Source organism: Monodon monoceros, unplaced genomic scaffold (genome assembly GCF_005190385.1).
Source record: "Monodon monoceros isolate NGI ecotype Baffin Bay Population unplaced genomic scaffold, NGI_Narwhal_1 Super_Scaffold_14, whole genome shotgun sequence".
NCBI classification, from domain to species: Eukaryota; Metazoa; Chordata; class Mammalia; order Artiodactyla; family Monodontidae; genus Monodon; species Monodon monoceros.
In genome coordinates, this window is record NW_021703770.1 from 67,466,906 (window position 1) to 67,485,011 (window position 18,106).

At 38.6% G+C, this 18,106-nt stretch overlaps 1 protein-coding gene across 1 annotated transcript in view; it reads right to left on the reverse strand.

Annotated features, from left to right (window-relative positions):
* Positions 1-18,106, reverse strand: part of NKAIN3 (sodium/potassium transporting ATPase interacting 3) — a 267,357-nt gene that overhangs the window by 243,999 nt on the left and 5,252 nt on the right. Inside the window, exon 4 of the mRNA XM_029222646.1 lies at positions 11,495-11,575. Coding sequence (XP_029078479.1) covers positions 11,495-11,575 — 81 coding nt within the window. The remainder of the gene's footprint in view (positions 1-11,494; positions 11,576-18,106) is intronic.

Consider the following 18,106-nt stretch of genomic DNA (forward strand, 5'->3'; position numbering starts at 1 on the left):
GTTGTGCAGTGAAACACTCGTATATTTGAGGAGCACATTTGTCTATTTATGCTCAGGGAAATTAACTCCAGACCATCTCAAAAGGACCTCCAGCATTCTGGCATTTTCTCCCAACTGTTCCTAAACATATTTCCAGGCCACTGGTAGTCATGATCTGTACCTCGAAAGCTCCCTTGTTTAGAGCATGTCCTTATGTGACCACCTCCCAAGGGTAGTGACCTTGGCTCTGATGCATGTAACCCCATGGAGTTCTCTCTCCAATACACGCTGGCCAGAAGAGAGTCTGGAGAAAAAATACGGGATGGAGGTGGGTGGATTGATGAAAATTCATTTTAGGGAATTTAAAAAAAAGTAGCAACTGAAAGCACTTTTCTGGTGGATGGTAGGTCAATAACAGCACTTGTGTGTTAAAGGTCAGCATGGTATTTATAATGCTGTTCTTTACTGAGTGTGTCTTCCTGTCTTCCTTAGGAAACCCTCCCTGATCCCGGTGATGCTATGTTCTCTGTTCTATGGTATCAGACGCCTTTTTCCTTCATCATCATAACACTGGTTACGTTTTCTTGTTTTTACCTATTTAATGTGTGTCTTTCCTATGACATAGAACATTTTATGAGGCAGGAACTGGATGTAGCCCTGCTACCTGGCACATTGCTTTGAACCAAGTAAATGCTAGGTAAAATGATCTATAGAATTACATGTGATTGGTCAGGTTATTATTTTCAGCTGCATATTTCAAGCCCCCCACCAAGAGTGCCCCGCCACCCCATATGAAAGAAATCTGTGTGGGCAACACAGGGCTGATACAAAAGCTCCACAGCGTTAGGGTCCCAGGATCCTTTTTTTGTTTTACTCAATTATTCTCATGGATGACATCCTCCTGGTGGACATGGTTGAGAGCTCAACCTCGACATCCTTAAGGTTACTTCATAGTCCCAAATGGTTGGCACCGCTGTGATAGCAGAATAGCAGTCCCCAAAGATGTTCATGTCCTAACCCTCAGAACCTGTGAATACGGTACCCTGCATGGCAAAGGGACTTCATAGAGGTGATTAAAGTGAAGGACCTTGATATGCTGAGAGAAGCCTCTGTTATGCAGGTGGGTCCAATCTAATCACCGGAGTCCTTAAAAGTGGAGAACGTTTCCTGGTTGCAGAAAATCAGAGAGACGGCAGCATAAGAAGGTTTGGGCTGCCATCTCTGGCTTTGAAGACAGGGAGGAATGTGGGCAGCCTCTAGAAGCTGGAAAATGAAAGAAAACAGATTCTCCCCCAGAGCCTCCAGAAAGGAACACGGCCCTGCTGACACCTTGATTTTATTTTAATTTATTTTAATTTTTCCCAGTTATATTGAGCTATAATTGACACACACTATTGTATATATATATATATATTGCAAAGTGATTACCACGGTAAGTTTCATTACCATCCATCCCTTCACAGAGTTACAAAGTTTTTTGTGACTAGATATTTTAAGATCTATTCTCCTAGCAACTTCCAAATATACAATACAATGTTAACTATAGTCACCATGATGTACATTACATCCTCAGGACTTATTCATCTTTTAATTGGAAGTTTGTACCTCCTGACCACCTTCATCCATGTTTCCAACCCCTCACGCCCTGCCTCTGGAATCCACTAATGTGTTCTATCCGTGAGTTTGTTTCTTTAGATTCCACATGTAAGTGGTATTACTCAGTATTAGTCTTTCTCTTTATTTCACTTAGCATAATGCCCTCAAGGACCATCCACGTCCCCTCAAACGGCAGGATTTCCTTTTCTTCGTGGCTGAGGGATACTCCTGTAAAGTACCACTTTTTCCCTAACCGTTAATCTGATGATGGACACAGGTTGTTTCCATGTCTCGGCTATTGCAAATAATGCTGCGATGAACATGGGGGTGCAGATATCTTTTCAAGAAAGTCATTTAATTTCCTTTGGGTAAATACCCAGAAGTAGAATTGCTAGATTATATGGTAGTTCTATTTTTAATTTTTTGAGGGCCCTCCATACACTTTTCCATAGTGGCTGTCTCACACCTTGATTTTAGACCATTGGGACTCATGTCTGATTTCTGATCTATAGAAGAAGGGTAAGATTTGTATTCTTTTAAATGTAAGATTTGTATTCTACAAGTCACTAAGTTTGGGCCTGCTTCTAAACTGAATTAGCTTTTAAGTAGCCTTTTCAGAAGCCTTCACAATTCTTCTGCTTATATCTTAATGGCCAGAACTTAGATGATCACACCTGTTCATATAAAGGCAAAGGAAATAGTGTTTTAGCACTTGCGCCTCAAACAGGTAGATTTTCCCTGACTCTTGACCAGGAGGGGGAATAGATAATGGAAGATAGCTAGAAATTTCTGCCATCATTTGTTTAATGAAAGAGTGATTAGATGGATGTAGTTGAACACCTACAAAATTAGGAAAGTGATATGACTTTCATAGAAAGTTATATTTCCCATTTGTAAATTAATTTAGCAAATGGATAGCCTTCCTTTTCTTTTAAGTTAGCTAAATTTCACTCAATTTTGTCCCTCCCCATCTAACTTTAATCTTAGAAATATATGTTTTTAAAGTTCCCATGCTTTTAGGTAATTAAGAACTACCGATATTCGGATTCCATAAATAAGTTCTCAGAGACCTTGAACCGTACCAGCTTCTGCAAGAATAAAGTAGAATTACTTTTTTAATGTCTTCATTTGTTTTCTCAGCTTCATTTCTTATGTGACTGTGAAATATTCCATCTAGTTTCTGAACTAGGCTGAGAGTTCCCAGGAAAAAGTCAAATTTTTAAGGAGTCTAGAGCGCTGGATGCTTCGATGTGCTGATTTTAACAGGCAAGCACACTGACAATTCTAATAAATACAACTGAATACTGTTGCTGTACTTCTCCTGTTGTTCCCAAGTCAGAAAACAGCCAAAGGCGGATCAACGCTGAGGGCTTCCAAGGGGTGGCGGAGGGCTCCCCCCAAATCCTGGACACTCAGATACTTCCTGTGTCCCTCTCCCCTTTAATTACGTCACCCTGTGCTTCTGTTCGGTGGTCTGTGCTGGGACCAGCCCGTTCTGCCTCATCTTCTGGGCAGTCTTTGCTCCAGGCACTTTTCCTCCGATTTCCTCTCTGTCGGCCCTCAAACAGGACATGGGGGGCTGGAATGGCTCCTGTTTCCGGCCTCTCTAACCTGGGCAGGTCCATGCTTGGCCGCCACGCCAGTCAGCCCAGCTGGTGGGCAGACATGACTTGTAAGGAGCTTCACACCAAGTGGCATCTCCTTACAAGGACTCCTAAGTTGTCATTCCATCAGCACCTCCCTGCGTCAAGAGAAAGCAAAACACATCTCCATTCCCGCTTCTCATCCTTGACACTAAACTTCTGGCCGATCATTTTCAGTTTTCACATCATTCCCGGCGACTCTGACTGATTTCATCATCCTTCAGTTCCCCCTGAATTCTCCAGCTTATCCTTTCTGAGCCAGGGATCCAGAACTCTCGTGCTGGGGCAGCCAGTGGTCCAGCGCTGGGGTTGGCTGTAACCAGCCACATCACAGACTGGATGCACAGATACTTTTAGGGCCATCTGTGTTCAAGGCTCTAACCCAGATCAGTCTGAAGCCTCAGGCCCATAATTCCTCATGCCATCACAGCCACCCAGTGGCTCAAAGAGAAACTTTCCGAGGGCAAAGAGAACTTCTGAGATATGATTATTGTTATCTGTGACTTCCCTCCTGCCACTCTCACAGACTACATAGGAAAATTTGATGCGAAGCATTCAGATGACTTGCGTTTGCCTCTCTCTGAGAGTAGTTGCTGAGTAACTGTTATCCTAGGCCCCTCTGTTCCTGCAGGACCCTCCAGCTCAATCTTCATCCGTTATAATGTGACTATGTGGTGCTATTTTATTTCACAGTGGTATATGCTGTTATTCTGGTTTAAAAAGTAAATAAATGCAACTAAATGTGTTTATCTGTCTCTATAATTTTATGAACCGTTGCAAATGTCACCTGAAATTCTTCACCGGGATTGTATTCTTTTTTTTTTGTTTTTTTTTTTTTTTTGTTGTTGTTGTTTTTGCGGTATGCGGGCCTCTCACTGTTGTGGCCTCTCCCGTTGCGGAGCACAGGCTCCGGACGCGCAGGCTCCGCGGCACGTGGGATCTTCCCGGACCGGGGCACGAACCCGTGTCCCCTGCATCGGCAGGCGGACTCTCAACCACTGCGCCACCAGGGAAGCTCCCCACCGCGTCCCCCACCCCTCCCCGCCACCAGGATTGTATTCTTAATTGACGTTTCACAACAAAGAGATTGTGTCTTCAGAACAAACTAATTAACATCACAAAAAAATCCAAAATCTTAACGGCATTTACTCATGTTCTATTCGTACTACATATTGTTCTAAAATGATCTTATGTTCAACTGACTGCATCAAAAAATTTGCAGTAGCATCTTTAAATTGCCTTAAAAACACGGCAAAGCATTTGGATACAAGCTATAAAGTGTGGTTTCTCTGCATATTCCAAAATTAAAAAAACATAATGCCTGCATGGAAATTTAGCAGCCAACTTCCATGCAGAATGGCTTAATGTTATATAAACAGTGGCTTAACAAACTTACATCTATTGGAATAATTACAGATTTATTAAAAATATTGTTTTATTAAACTTAGTGGAAGAATTAGCCAATTTGGAGATTGTCACATCAGTAGCAGCTGTTACGAGTGGCTGGAAAAGACTAAGGCTGGCATGAGGTCAAGGATCTCTGCAGACTCCACCATCAGCTCAAGGTTGGTTATAGAAGTTGACTACATCCTGTCTTTTCTCCCTGAGGAGTGGAATCAAGAGAAGGGAGGAGAGAAAGGTATGTAAAGGCTGTAAGCATGGTCAGCTTTGGTGAGAGGAGAGCAGGTTTGAATCAGACAGGAGACTAATTTTTTTTTTTTTTTGTGGTACGCGGGCCTCTCACTGCTGTGGCCTCTCCCATTGCGGAGCACAGGCTCCGGACGCGCAGGCCCAGCGGCCATGGCTCACGGGCCCAGCCGCTCCGTGGCACGTGGGATCTTCCTGGACCGGGGCACGAACCCGTGTCCCCTGCATCGGCGGGCGGACTCTCAACCACTGAGCCACCAGGGAAGCCCAGGAGACTAATTTTTAATGACCAAACTTGTGCACAGAATCTGTTACCCAGTGTAATAATGAATGGGAATAGGGTTGGAGATGAAATAGTTCGGAGACAGCTTATTCAAAGAAATAAAACCATTTCATGAATATAATCCACTGAGTTGAGACAATAACCCAGTTATTCAATTATATATATATATATTTATTTATTCAATTACATTTGCATTGGCTTTGTTCAATGACTCTCATTCTGCAGCAATAAATAGAGTTACTGTTGATCGAATAATACATCCATCTGCTCTTTTGAAAAAACTATTTGAACCTCTACAGAAGGACATAAGATTATCACACAAACTTGTGATTAAAAACTCCAAACACCACCCAGGCCGCAGCAATTACTTAGTTCAATGTGGTTTCTGTATGTCATTGGACTATAACGTAGCAGCAAATTGGATTTTTTTAGCAAAGGTTTTCAAAATGTTTGTATTTGATGAAATCTATGAAAATATAATACTGAGTTTAAATGTGCTTATAATTTTCTTTACTGTGGAAAAGAAGCTACGGGGAGAACAATTATCTTACCATACAAAGAACACTGAAGATGCTATTTTCAGAAGTTATGTTCCCTTAGACCAAGGCCAAGGGAAAAAGTATAGTTTAAGTCCTTTGGAATAAGGAATGCATAACTATATTTACACAGCTTTGCTACTTTTTTTTTGGAATAAAAGAACATAATTGCATCACTTAGGTAAAGGACTGTGTAGGAAACAATAAACATTTGCAAGCTTTTGGGTCTCATTTCGATTCAATGCCCAGAAGCAGGTTGTGATGGTTCTTCCTTTATAAATCTTTAATAACTGGATAGATGTCCACCATCACCTCCAATCTCCCATTCCCCCAGTCAATATTACAGACAAAAACATTCTTTCAGGATAGCAGGATAAATATATACTAATATATTAGTTCAGAACATAAAATATTTTGTTATTCCAGTGAACTGAAAGTTTAAGCATTTTCCCAAAGATTCTCATTGATACAGACATGCTATTACTCATGATACAGTAAAAAGGATGTCATTCTTGTAGTTTCAAAAGTAGGCATAGTTTTGCTGGGTTTATTGGATGCTACTCCTATATCATTTGCTGATACATTATTCTCAAATACAGACATTCTGTATCCTAGCTTCAGCCCTCCATAAACATCATATTTCAAGGTTCTTTCTGAAAAATGTCTGAGGAAAAAATCATCAAAAGGAAAGGATAAATGCAAATGTAATACTCATTGCTAGATTCAGCAAGCTGTATTTACGTAAAGAAAGAAATACACAATGTATCACTTATTTAGTTTGAAACTGCCCACAGAAGAAGAATTCTTTGAAACATAAAAATATTTAGAATGTTTATGACGAATAATGGATGGATTGTAAGCAGCTGAAGGGGATTGGGAGTTCTGTTTCCTATGCAATAACTTCTACACGGAACTCTGAATTGCCTAAACGTTTCCTACTTGAAAGTGCCTGCCCAAAGCCAAAGTTAGTGGAAGAATCCAACCTTGAAGGAAAATGAATCGTGATCAAGAAAGAGATTTTTCCTAGTAAGTACAGAGGAGCAACTCAGGCTAGATAATAAGAGTGAGCCTTGAAAAAGAAGAATGATCTCATTGACCCTGCCAGACTGCTCAGGTGAAATATTCAACTGAAGAGTCTCACAAGACGAGAGAACCCTTGCGAGTGAATGGTGATGATTTAAGTCAAAAGAGGATAAGAAAGTGCTATTACTGCCATTTGGGGAAATGGCTTAAATTTCTTTTTTTTTTCTTCACATCTTTATTGGAGTATAGTTGCTTTACAATGTTGTTAGTTTCTGCTACACAACAAAGTGAATCAGTATACATATATCTCCATATTCCCTCCCTCTTGCGTCTCCCTCCCACCCTCCCTATCCCACCCCTCTAGGTGGTCACAAAGCATTGAGCTGACCTCCCTGTGCTATGTGGCTGCTTCCCACTAGCTATCTATTTTACATTTGGTAGTGTGTATATGTCCATGCCACTCTCTCACTTCATCCCAGCTTACCCTTCCCCCTCCCCATGTCCTCAAGTCCTTTCTCTACGTCTGCAACTTTATTCCTGTCCTGCCCCTAGGTTCATCAGAACCTTTTATTTTTTTTTTAGATTCCATATATATGTGTTAGCATACAGTATTTGTTTTTCTCTTTCTGACTTACTTCACTCTGTGTGACAGAGCCTAGGTCCATCCACCTCGCTACAAATAACTCAATTTTGTTTCTTTTATGGCTGAGTAATATTCCATTGTATATATGTGCCACATCTTCTTTATCCATTCATCTGTCGATGGGCACTTAGGTTGCTTCCATGCCCTGGCTATGGTAAATAGAGCTGCAGTGAACATTGTGGTACATGACTCTTTTTGAATTATGGTTTTCTCAGGGTATATGCCCAGTAGTGGGATTGCTGGGTCGTATGGTAGTTCTATTTTTAGTTTTTTAAGGAACCTCCATACTGTTCTCCATAGTGGCTGTATCAGTTAAATTTCTTTAAGAATCAAAATACCCACAAATCAGGTACTATGAAAAAAGTGCAGTCACTAAGACACGATATAGAGAAACAAATATAGGTAGTTTTCCTTTTGTGCAAAGGCAACGTGAACGCCAGTACAGAGGAGAAATCAGGAAGGGTTAGTCCATTTCCCCCCCAGGCTTCCTGCCTAAGTTTTAAAAAACCCCTGATCAAAGCTCATGATTAATATAAGTCTACAGAGAATTCCTATACATTCATTTTTTATGTCTAAATTATGCTCATGCACAGTTACACACAGTCAGAATTCTAGGAAAATGTGACACACTGAAAATTCTCTAGGATCAGTAATGTGTAAGTTCCATACATCTCTCAGGAAAAGTCAATTAGAAGAAATATTAGCGTAAAGTTTCTACAATTTGGAGTAATCAAAAAGATGCCATAAGTCATCAGCTTAATTTTGGGGCGATTAGAAACAAGTACGACTTGAGTTCTCAACATAACTTGTCTTTCAGTAGCTTTAAATGTAGCAAATGAGTTGGGTTTTCATACTTACATTTTGAATCGCTTCCTAGGAAGAAAAAAATGATTTCAAGTCTTGGGACTTCCAAAGAAGCAGCAATAACTTATTAATTGTACCCTTGGTGATCTTAAAGTGCAGCATGAAAAACAGTCTTAGCGCCTCCAAAGATGCATAAAGTCCTTCCAAGGGGGGCGGGAGGGACAGCAGGAGAATCTAGCTGCAGAAGCATTTCAAAAACGCTATTTCCATGTTGAAGGAAAGAGTTTAATTAATCGTGTTACAGCTGTGAAGTTAATATGCGGATCTGAGGTCCTATCACAAGGGACTGTTACATACTTTTTAAACAAGTCACTCAGTCCCACATTTTCTTCCCTTTTACAGCTCTTGCATAGTAATAAATATATGTCCCACAGGTTTGCAGAATGAGCATCCTGATGTCTGTTAATTTCTCAATAAAGATGATGATGTTGATTGGCAATTATAAAAACCACTTTTTACTGAAACCTCACAATATGCCAAGATCCTTTCTAAGTTCTTTGTATGAATCATCTTAATTCTTTCAACAATCCGATAAAACTAGTGCTGTGGTCTTCCTCACTTTGCAGAAAAGGAAACTGAGGCTCCAGTAGATTATGAAAGTGCAGGCACTTTTGGTCACCTACCCACAGTCATCCTCAACCTCACCGTACATGCACACATTCCCATTTCCTTCAAGTTCTGGAAGGTCTGGGGAGAATCAGGACCTTCAAGACCACAGTGACAAAAGTATGATGCCAAGCTGATGGGCAGATAACAGCAAAGGGAAAAATCTGAAGGGTGTGATCAAGAGTCCCCATAACAGGCCAGATGTATGATTGCTCACGGCCAGGCGAGTACACTATTAGTTAACGAGAATGGCTCAGTAGTGCCTGTCATTGGAATAACACCCGAATCCATAGAGATGTTGTGGAAATTAATCTGAATCCGGTCTTTTGAGAAAGATTCACCGTTTTAGAATGGACCTTTTGGGCAAAACTCAAAGTAGAGGGAGGCTTCTATTAACCTATCCAAGTGGGTAATTCCAAGAAATGCCTTCATGAGCTAGCAGGAGATAGAGGGCTCTAGAAAGTTAGTATATAAACTAGCACACGCGGACGAGGAATATCTTATGAAATGGGGTACAACTTGGAAAAAATGGCAGAGGTGCTTGGGTTTCTCAAGGGTCCTTAACTCTGCTCTAGTTTTCAGAATAGATTCCCTACAGGCTGGGATTGAGGCTTCCCTGTGGCTAGCCAGCGAGAGGTTACCAGCCTTTGAAACAGTAAATAGAGACCAACAGCATCTCTTTAGGATGCTCCTTTTGGAGTCATCTATCCTATTTATGATCTAGAATAGTTGGTTGACTGCTTAATGGCATTTGAACGGGTAATAAAATGAGTAACTGGGACCACTATACCCATTTTTTTTAACCTTGAACCCAAAGAAACGAGGAAAAAAAAATCCTTGACATGCACATTGATATTAGAAAAGCAGTTACAAGAAACAGTTCACAAAGGTTACCTTGAGCCATGGAGGGAAATCAGCCTTTGGGGAACAAATCAATGCTACCATTATTATAGTTTTTAAAAATTAAAAAAAAAATCACATCACAGTATTATTTTGCAGCTTACCTGAGTTACCATATTTGGTAACAATGCGAAACACCAAACAAACCCTGATTACTATATTTATTGGTGAAGCTGGTCCTGTTTTTATATTTCACAGAGACTTTCGGGGTTCAGTACTTTGCCTAAGCGTCCATAGTTTATAAGCACTAAAGACAAGATTTGAATCCAAGACTTATGATTTGAAATTCAGTCCTCTTTCAACACACTGTGATGTCAATTCCATGGAACAAATTTCCTCTGGTCTAATTTATTCCAAACCAATTAATAGAGAAAGAGATAAAAGATGATTTCCACCCAGTGAAATAAAAGTATGACTTAAAATGACCAATCAAATCATGAGTTAGAAAATGCTATGGGTTGAAAAATGCTATGCTTAACTTATTATCCATAATTATTTTATTCATAAAATTGCATTTTAAAATTACTTTATAATCTGCATGTTACAGATGATAACTGGGCACTGATTTAAGTACTTTCTTCTGTCTTAGAAATCAGGTAGAGGTAAAGGTAGATGTTGGTGCATTTGTATGTAACTCAGAAATGTCATTTCTGGTTCCTGAATACATTTGCCAATGTGAGAAAATGATGACAAGTTCTAATTATAAAGTTATTAGAGTGTAGAACAAAGAGTAACCACCTCTGGAGGTTCTGGAGAAAACACTTCAGAGATATTTGCTGCTTGGCTAAATCAAAAAGTCTTTGTTAGCGTATGGACTTCAGTGGAGCCTAACAATTCTAAAAGCCTCTGTGTTGGTCAAGGCAAATTTTCTGAGATCTAAACCACAAATGCTACTTAAAGAAAATTTGAGACTATCATACAACAATAGAATGTTTGCACAAATGTAGTTGATAACAAGAAATCTAAAAGATAGATTGCAGCTTTCTTATTCTTTTTGTAATTATACTGTTAGGTTTCTTCTCTACGATTTCAAGCGGGAACTGTGCTGGTTTATAAGAAAAATGCTTAAGAAACATAGCTAGAAACTTAACTAGAAACTTAACCCAAGATGCTCTTCCATTTGGATGGTAATCAAAAGATGATTCTGCAAGAGTCATAATGAAAATTATGTGCTTTGCTGACATGAGTTCTAGACAGACAGAAATAATATTTGTATCATGTTGCATCAAGACAATTCTTTTCTGATCAGGATTTCACAATAGGAGTCACTGCACTGATGTATGTAGTTGTCAGTAAACGTATGCTCCATTTACTATAATGAGGATTTCCTTCTCTGACAAACTTTATTTTTCCGGAATTAATATTCAAGCAAAGATAGCAATTTGCTATTCATATTTGTTACGTTTACATCTTAGTCAATCCCTTTTCCCATTTCAAACACAAGAATGTTCAAAGTCATTTTTCACTTAACATATGGGGCTGTGGTCACTGAGACATTAGGCCTTTTTAAACTGGACATGAGGATACACTGGTAGCTGAGTTCCACGACAGCTTAACGAACTAAATCATAAGGCCATTGTTTCAGAGTTTCATTGTATTAACATGCTCCTAAGGTTATTCTTTCTAATGGTATCCAAACTCTTTTTTGATTAGTATCCCATTTGTAATGTTGCTTAAATTACTGTATACATATATATATTAGTATTCCATTTGTAATGTTACTTAGATTATTTATTCTTTTTAAAAGTATACTTTAAAAGCATGATGGACTTACCTTAGAGAGCCCACCTACTTCCAAATAGAAGCAGATAATGAAAACATTCCAGGTGACCCAGAGGGCAGTCCATACTGTATACTGGAAAGAAAGGGTGGGGGGAAGAAAGAGAAGAAAAATGTGGAGATGAAAGGCATGCATACTAAATAAATCGATAATAAAAATGTCAATAAGTGTGTCTTCTGGGAAGAAACAGGGCACGCTCAGAAAAGAATGCTCCTTATGCGGTCCCCTAAGATCTCTAGAAATTAAAAATCCAATAGTTTCTACTGCTTTAAGTAGATGCCAATAAAACTAGATTTATTTTTACAGTGCTTTGCTGGCTTGCAGTTGCAAGTTAAATCCAAGCGCTGATTTGATTTGTTTTCTGACTACCAGCTTTTCCAAGGGACACAATTATGCAAATTTTCTGGGGGCTATCTATCTAGCTAGCTAGCTAGCTAGCTATCTTTTAGTTACAATAATAAATCGTCAAAGGTTTAGGAATGTTAGTCACAACCCTTCACTTCCATATCCCTGAAAGAGGATCATGTTTGAAAATGGATGTATGGAGTAAAATTAACAACCTTTCAACTGCTGGACTATTTTATTGAGTGGAGTGTATGTCCCTACTACAATGATAGAATATAATGTGATTATGTAAAATATTTTTTAAAAGCACACAAGTTCTAATTATGGTAGGATTAATAAGTAAATCCTACTTATTAATAAGTAGGATTAAGAGTGAGCAAATAAGCAACATATTTCAATAATGGGAAAATACCTTCCAATCACAACCAAAAAACTCTAAACATGCCAGCCTTATTGATTAATTGGTTTTATTAATGTATTATGTATTAGGAAATGCCTTCCTCAAGAGTATTAGTCAGACTGAATTAAGGTAGCCTTAGATCAAGACTCATCAACAGAGAGGTCTTAGGGCTCTCTATTCATCCGGTCACTTTCTTAGGCAGACAAAGACACTGAGGTCTGGAAAACTGACATACAGGACGGCTTGGATGACTCAGGATGGAACTTACCATGGCAACACAATGAGTAGATCAAATACAATGGTTTGCTCATTCATTTTATTGTACTGCAAAAATCTATGAATTCGTAACTTCTTAAACAGGCATACTAATTAAATTATTGCTTTCTATTGTTAAATTAAGATAAATGTTGAAATAACTTATTAGCTATTGTTAAATTAAGACAAATATTGAAATAATTTATTAGCTTCTTCTATGCTCTGCCAAATAACAGACTTATGAATTTTAGACACTGTATAAAATAGCCATGATCTTATTACAAACCTTATCAGAAGCTTTTAAACTTTTTCTAAAATTCAATTTACATTTTGTATCTTTGTCATTTATGATTTTTTAAAAGAATAATACATTTAAAAAAAAGAATAATACATTTATAATAATGAGTTAAGGCTCCAAAATCACTGGAAATTTAGAGGAGTTGGAAAATATGTTAAAAAGTTAACATAGGTTAAAATATATATTTAGGCTTTTGGTCGTTGCCGACATTGTTGACCTGATACCTTCTGCTGGCAAAGCCTTCTAGTGTGAGTGGGTTTAGATGTTTCCTTAAAAATGCACCGAATGCACTGAAATGCATTTTTCTGAACCACAAAATATTCCCATGAATACTGAAAATAGCTAATCTACATTCTCAATGTTTACTTTTTGCAAACTGATAAAGTCACAATAACCACAACATATTTTAAAGATGCTGCTAATCAGATGGCATCTAGTATCTGATATTTTTCATTCTAAATAAATATAATTATGGGTATATTTGAGTGACAGAGTAATGCAGACCACTAATTCAGGAGGAAAAAGCCAGTGATAAAGGTTAAGGGAAGGACATAAAATAAAGCAAGACTAAAGCAAGAAAATGAACTGAATTAACTGTAAAACCACGTGATTCTTAATGATTAGGACTGCAAGCCTAAACCCATAAGTATTCTTTTAGAAAAGTAAATCAACTCATAGTTATAAAAAATACATAATAAAAAATTCTACTTAAAATCATAGCACAAGCTTAGTGATTGAAGTGTATTCTGATCCCTCACAAGTTGTACTATTGATGACACTTTCAAACATTCAAAGATAAAATGATCAGGCTGAGTAGATTCCAACCATCAGCTCCGAAATTCCTAACAAGAGTTACTCCGCTGCTTTCTGCGTTCCTGGTGCTGTGATAAGCACTTTACACAGCTTAAGTCATCTAGCCATCACATTAATACCGAGGTAGAGAGGAAGTCATCTGATCACCCAGTTAGTGTCAGAGTTGGGATAGGCACTCGGGCAATTTGACTCCAGAGCCGGGGTGCTTGGGCATTACATGACAGTCTTCATTTTAAAAGATCTTAGGAAAAGGACTACAGATTAATTTGCAAGTTAACACTTCCCCAAATTCTATAATTTATCAAATAACCAATTCATCAGATTACCAGTTTTCCAAAAATTCATTCATATATATTCTATAACTGGTTATGTTTTTGAAATGATTTCTTCTGTATTTTGCTATTAATGTGTCCTGTGTTATATAAATACGTAGTTTTTTAAAAAGCAATATTGTAATTTTCTTTATTCTAATACACTGGTTTGTTGAGAACAGAGAATACCTGTACAGTTGAATTTTGGATTGTTATGAGATGGAAACCATATACCTCAATGTGCACCTGAGACTCAAGTCTGCACGCAGAGGTAAGAGGAAAGGATTTCTAGCAACACGAATAACACATCCAAAGGAATTTTTCCTAAGCAGAAAGTATTAGAACCACATATGGTATAAGACACTGGCTATCCTCCCTCTCTTCTTTTTGATGTGGGTTAATTTATTTATAATGCAACTGAAACTAGAATAAAGAGATAAACTACATTTTTAACAAATACCTTTTGGTTATCATGGAGTATGCCTACAAGCTCAGACAGCCACATAGATATACTTGAAGTATAGAAGACTTAACTTCTCAAAGTAAAAAAAAAAAAGAAATCACTCTGTATAATTATCTATCCATCTATTTACCCATCATCTATTTATCTAAATATAATCTATCAACCTATTTATCTGTCCTACTTTGCTTGTGTTCAGTACACATATTTTAAATCCTAATTTAATTAGACAACGCCCATAAAGATGGAAAAACATCTATGTGTTCTCTGTGGCTTCCTGGATATTGCATAGTTTTATGAAGGTATTTCAGCATTTTTTAATTGAAATGAACTTTAGCAGTCTCCCAGCCTATTTCTTTCTCATAGAGCAATTAGTCCATAACATAAATTATTTTTACTTCCTGAGCTTGTTTGTTTTCCAATTACCAGGAAGGCCACTCATTCATTCACATGTGTATCAATCAGATACAATATTATACTCAATATGTTAGATTCACTCAAAAAAAAAGTAGTTTCCTTGCTCACCCATTGTTCTAATAGCTTCTGGAGTTTAGTATTCACGTCCAGGGGGAAATAAATCTGAGACCACTGAATGGAAACCTAACACTCTTAACTGCCATGTTGAGCAGTAACTCTGGAGGGAGATTTATGATGACATAGTAGGGATATTTCCCTCTATAACAATTCAAATGAAAGCAAGTTGCAGTTCTTTGGATGTGGACATTTGTATAAAAGTCCAAATAGCTAACGTATGGGCCTAGCATACTTACTTGGCTTTCTTTTTTTAATTTTTAAAGGAAGCTTTGAGTTACTTTTAATTCCAATGTTAATCTTTATTCAAAAACTGTCAAGTTAGCTAATATTTCTGCATTTAAATTAATGTAAAACCACTTGATTAAATTATTATCCATGAAATGATAAAGATTTAAATAATCGTACAGCAGAATCTCTTTCTAGAATTCGTAAGTAAGATTTTAAAATATTTGACATAGGAGCAAAGCAGACAGGAGTAAACAGCTGATTCCAGAACGGTACTTTTTATGACTGTTAAATATGACTTAGCCCACAGTCTGCTTCATTTTTTCTACAGCCAAGGAAACATAAAAGTGCATTCAAATGCTATGATTACACTTGGCATCCCTAATGTATATATCCCACATTGTACCTTAGCTAAAATAAATTTTAATCAGTGAAAGAGTACCATATGACGAAGTTGGTTTTATGTTCTAAAAATAAATGTAGAAATAGTAAATTGTACCTTCTCAGCAGTGATGGTAACCAAAGGGGAATTATCTCTCTTTCATTTTGTGATTTGGGTGAATTTTTCTAACAGTCTTTGCAATGGGACCTCCTCAAGACAGTGTCAGGGGCCCACAATGTTACATTTATTAGAAAAAAATAAGTCAAGGAATAAGTCAGCTAATGGTAAGTGCAGGCAGAGCAGCACATACTATTTTATCTTATAAATCCTGGTGTTCAGATTGAAAGAAGCGAGGCAGTAAGGCCAGCTTCTTTTGCAGAACTATTGTTGCCATGTTCTGAGATAAGAAATCACCGTCTAGTCCATCCAGTAAAATAATTTCATCCAATAACCTTTAATTAATTTATTATTTGTTTAATCAAGTATTAAGCATCTCTAAAGGCCCATGCACATCAGGATAACTTAGAATACAGCCATGGACAGGCACTGTTGGCCTGCCAGGAGGACACTGTTTTTTTGTAAATTTTTACTGGAGTATAGCTGCTTTACAATGCTGTGTTAGTTTCGACCGTACAGCAAAGTGAATCAGCTATACGTATACATATACAGGAAGACACTGTTGAATGAGATGAGACGGGCCTGGAAGCAAGGACGGCAACCGTGTAGAGAGATAGAATAGTGTCACCAGGATCTATGGGTGCAGAGGAAGAGGCACTTAGCCTGGAGGGGGGATGGCCAGAGAAGGCTCTTAAAGATGACTATTCAGTTGAAGAATTATTAAGATTTTTCCAAATGGGTAAGGAGAATAGGGTGCTCCAGAGAGCAGGTGCAGTGTATATAAACCAAGAAGGCAAGAAACAGCACGTGGTCTTTGGAAAACACGAATCAGTCAGCACGTCTGGCACGAGGTGGGAAGGCAGGGGATGCGAGAGAGATAAGTAACGAGCAGTTTTTGTAAGCTCTGATTTCCACCCTAAGGAGTCTGAAATTTGCCTGTAGACACTGGAGAGCTTGCTCTACATGCCCCTTTACCTTAACCATTTTCATAAGGGTGATCAATTCTTTAAATTCAGCCGTGATAAACCCTGTTTGCTTTAAGAAATGGCAGGACCCTACCCTCTGTGTCTTGGTGCTCCAAAATGTCTGCTAGCTTGAAATGGATTCTATTTAATTGGCACTGCTGGTGACTGTTTCAGCCAATAATGGAGGCCAAGTTCGAGAGAAAATTCTCCTGTAGTCAGAAATCCCTTTCCCGCTCAGTGAGAAGTTAGTATGGATTTTGGACCCAGGTCTCCGCTCAGTGCCGTTGAGAAGTGGGTGCCTTGGAGGCATCCCTTGATTAGTGTGACATAGGCCATATTCATTTCCAGGCTTTTTCATACCACAATTAATTGGAATTAATTAATTGGTGGCCTGGAGACCACCAATTGTGGCTTCGAACCAAAGTATTCATGAAAACAGCTCAGGGATGAGCTACTCGTGGTGTGATAAAGATAATGTGCAGTAGCCACTTTCCCCATAACTAGGCACCCTTGATAATCTTCCCATTAAAGGCACCCTCTGTGAACAGATTTCCCATACGCACTGACTAACGATTCTTCAGCATTTCTCCCAAATAGATACTTTATACCCATGTTAGAATAAGAGTTCATCTGGAATCCCACATAGGTAACAACATTCTATGATCAGCTGAGGAGGTAAGGCAGGATCGTTTCCAATGTCAAATCTTGTATTGACAGTGGCAGCACATCATCTGGAATGTGATAGTGGAAGCAGAGCATAGATCGTGATAACACAACTCCAGAAACCTAACAACAGCACCCATTTCTGCCATTTACTCTCTGGCTTCCTTGGATAAGTCACTTAACCTCTCCTTAACTCTTGCCTCATCTGTAAAATTAGGGATGCTAATACACACCCATAGGACATTTGTGAAGATTAAACCAAATGACATGTTGGCATGGAGAGATTTCCTGACAATTCATTGCTTCCTTTCTCTCCCCTTCCTGGGAGAGGGTCTTGGATGAGAGAGTAAATAAAACAATAGGGATTCGGCTGGCGTACACACCAAGAGAAAATCAAGATGAGCAAAAACGTAGATTGTTTGTCTTACAGACATTTGTCTTTGAAGATTCTGAAAGACCTAAATCTTCCTCCTTCAACATGCAGGAGGGAGGAGCAAGAGAAGGAAGTGAGAAAAAGATACCAGACAAAGAAGTGACCCCAGTCCTATCGCAAGAGGACGCTAGGAACCGGCAGGGAACTAGATGGGGAAAACAATAGGTATTTATTGAGCACCTATGACATTGCATGTTCGCATGCAGGTCCTCAGTGAATGCTTAACGAGGGAATGGGACCTACTGCTATCGACATCTTACTGTGTGCCCTGTGGTGCTTCCTGCCCAGAACCCACTTCGGTCCCCTCTACCCTGGTGAACTCACACTCACACTGCAGATCTCAGCTCCACAGTCACACCTGCAGGCTCAGAGGGATCCCTCCAGTATACATCTACTGCAGGCTCA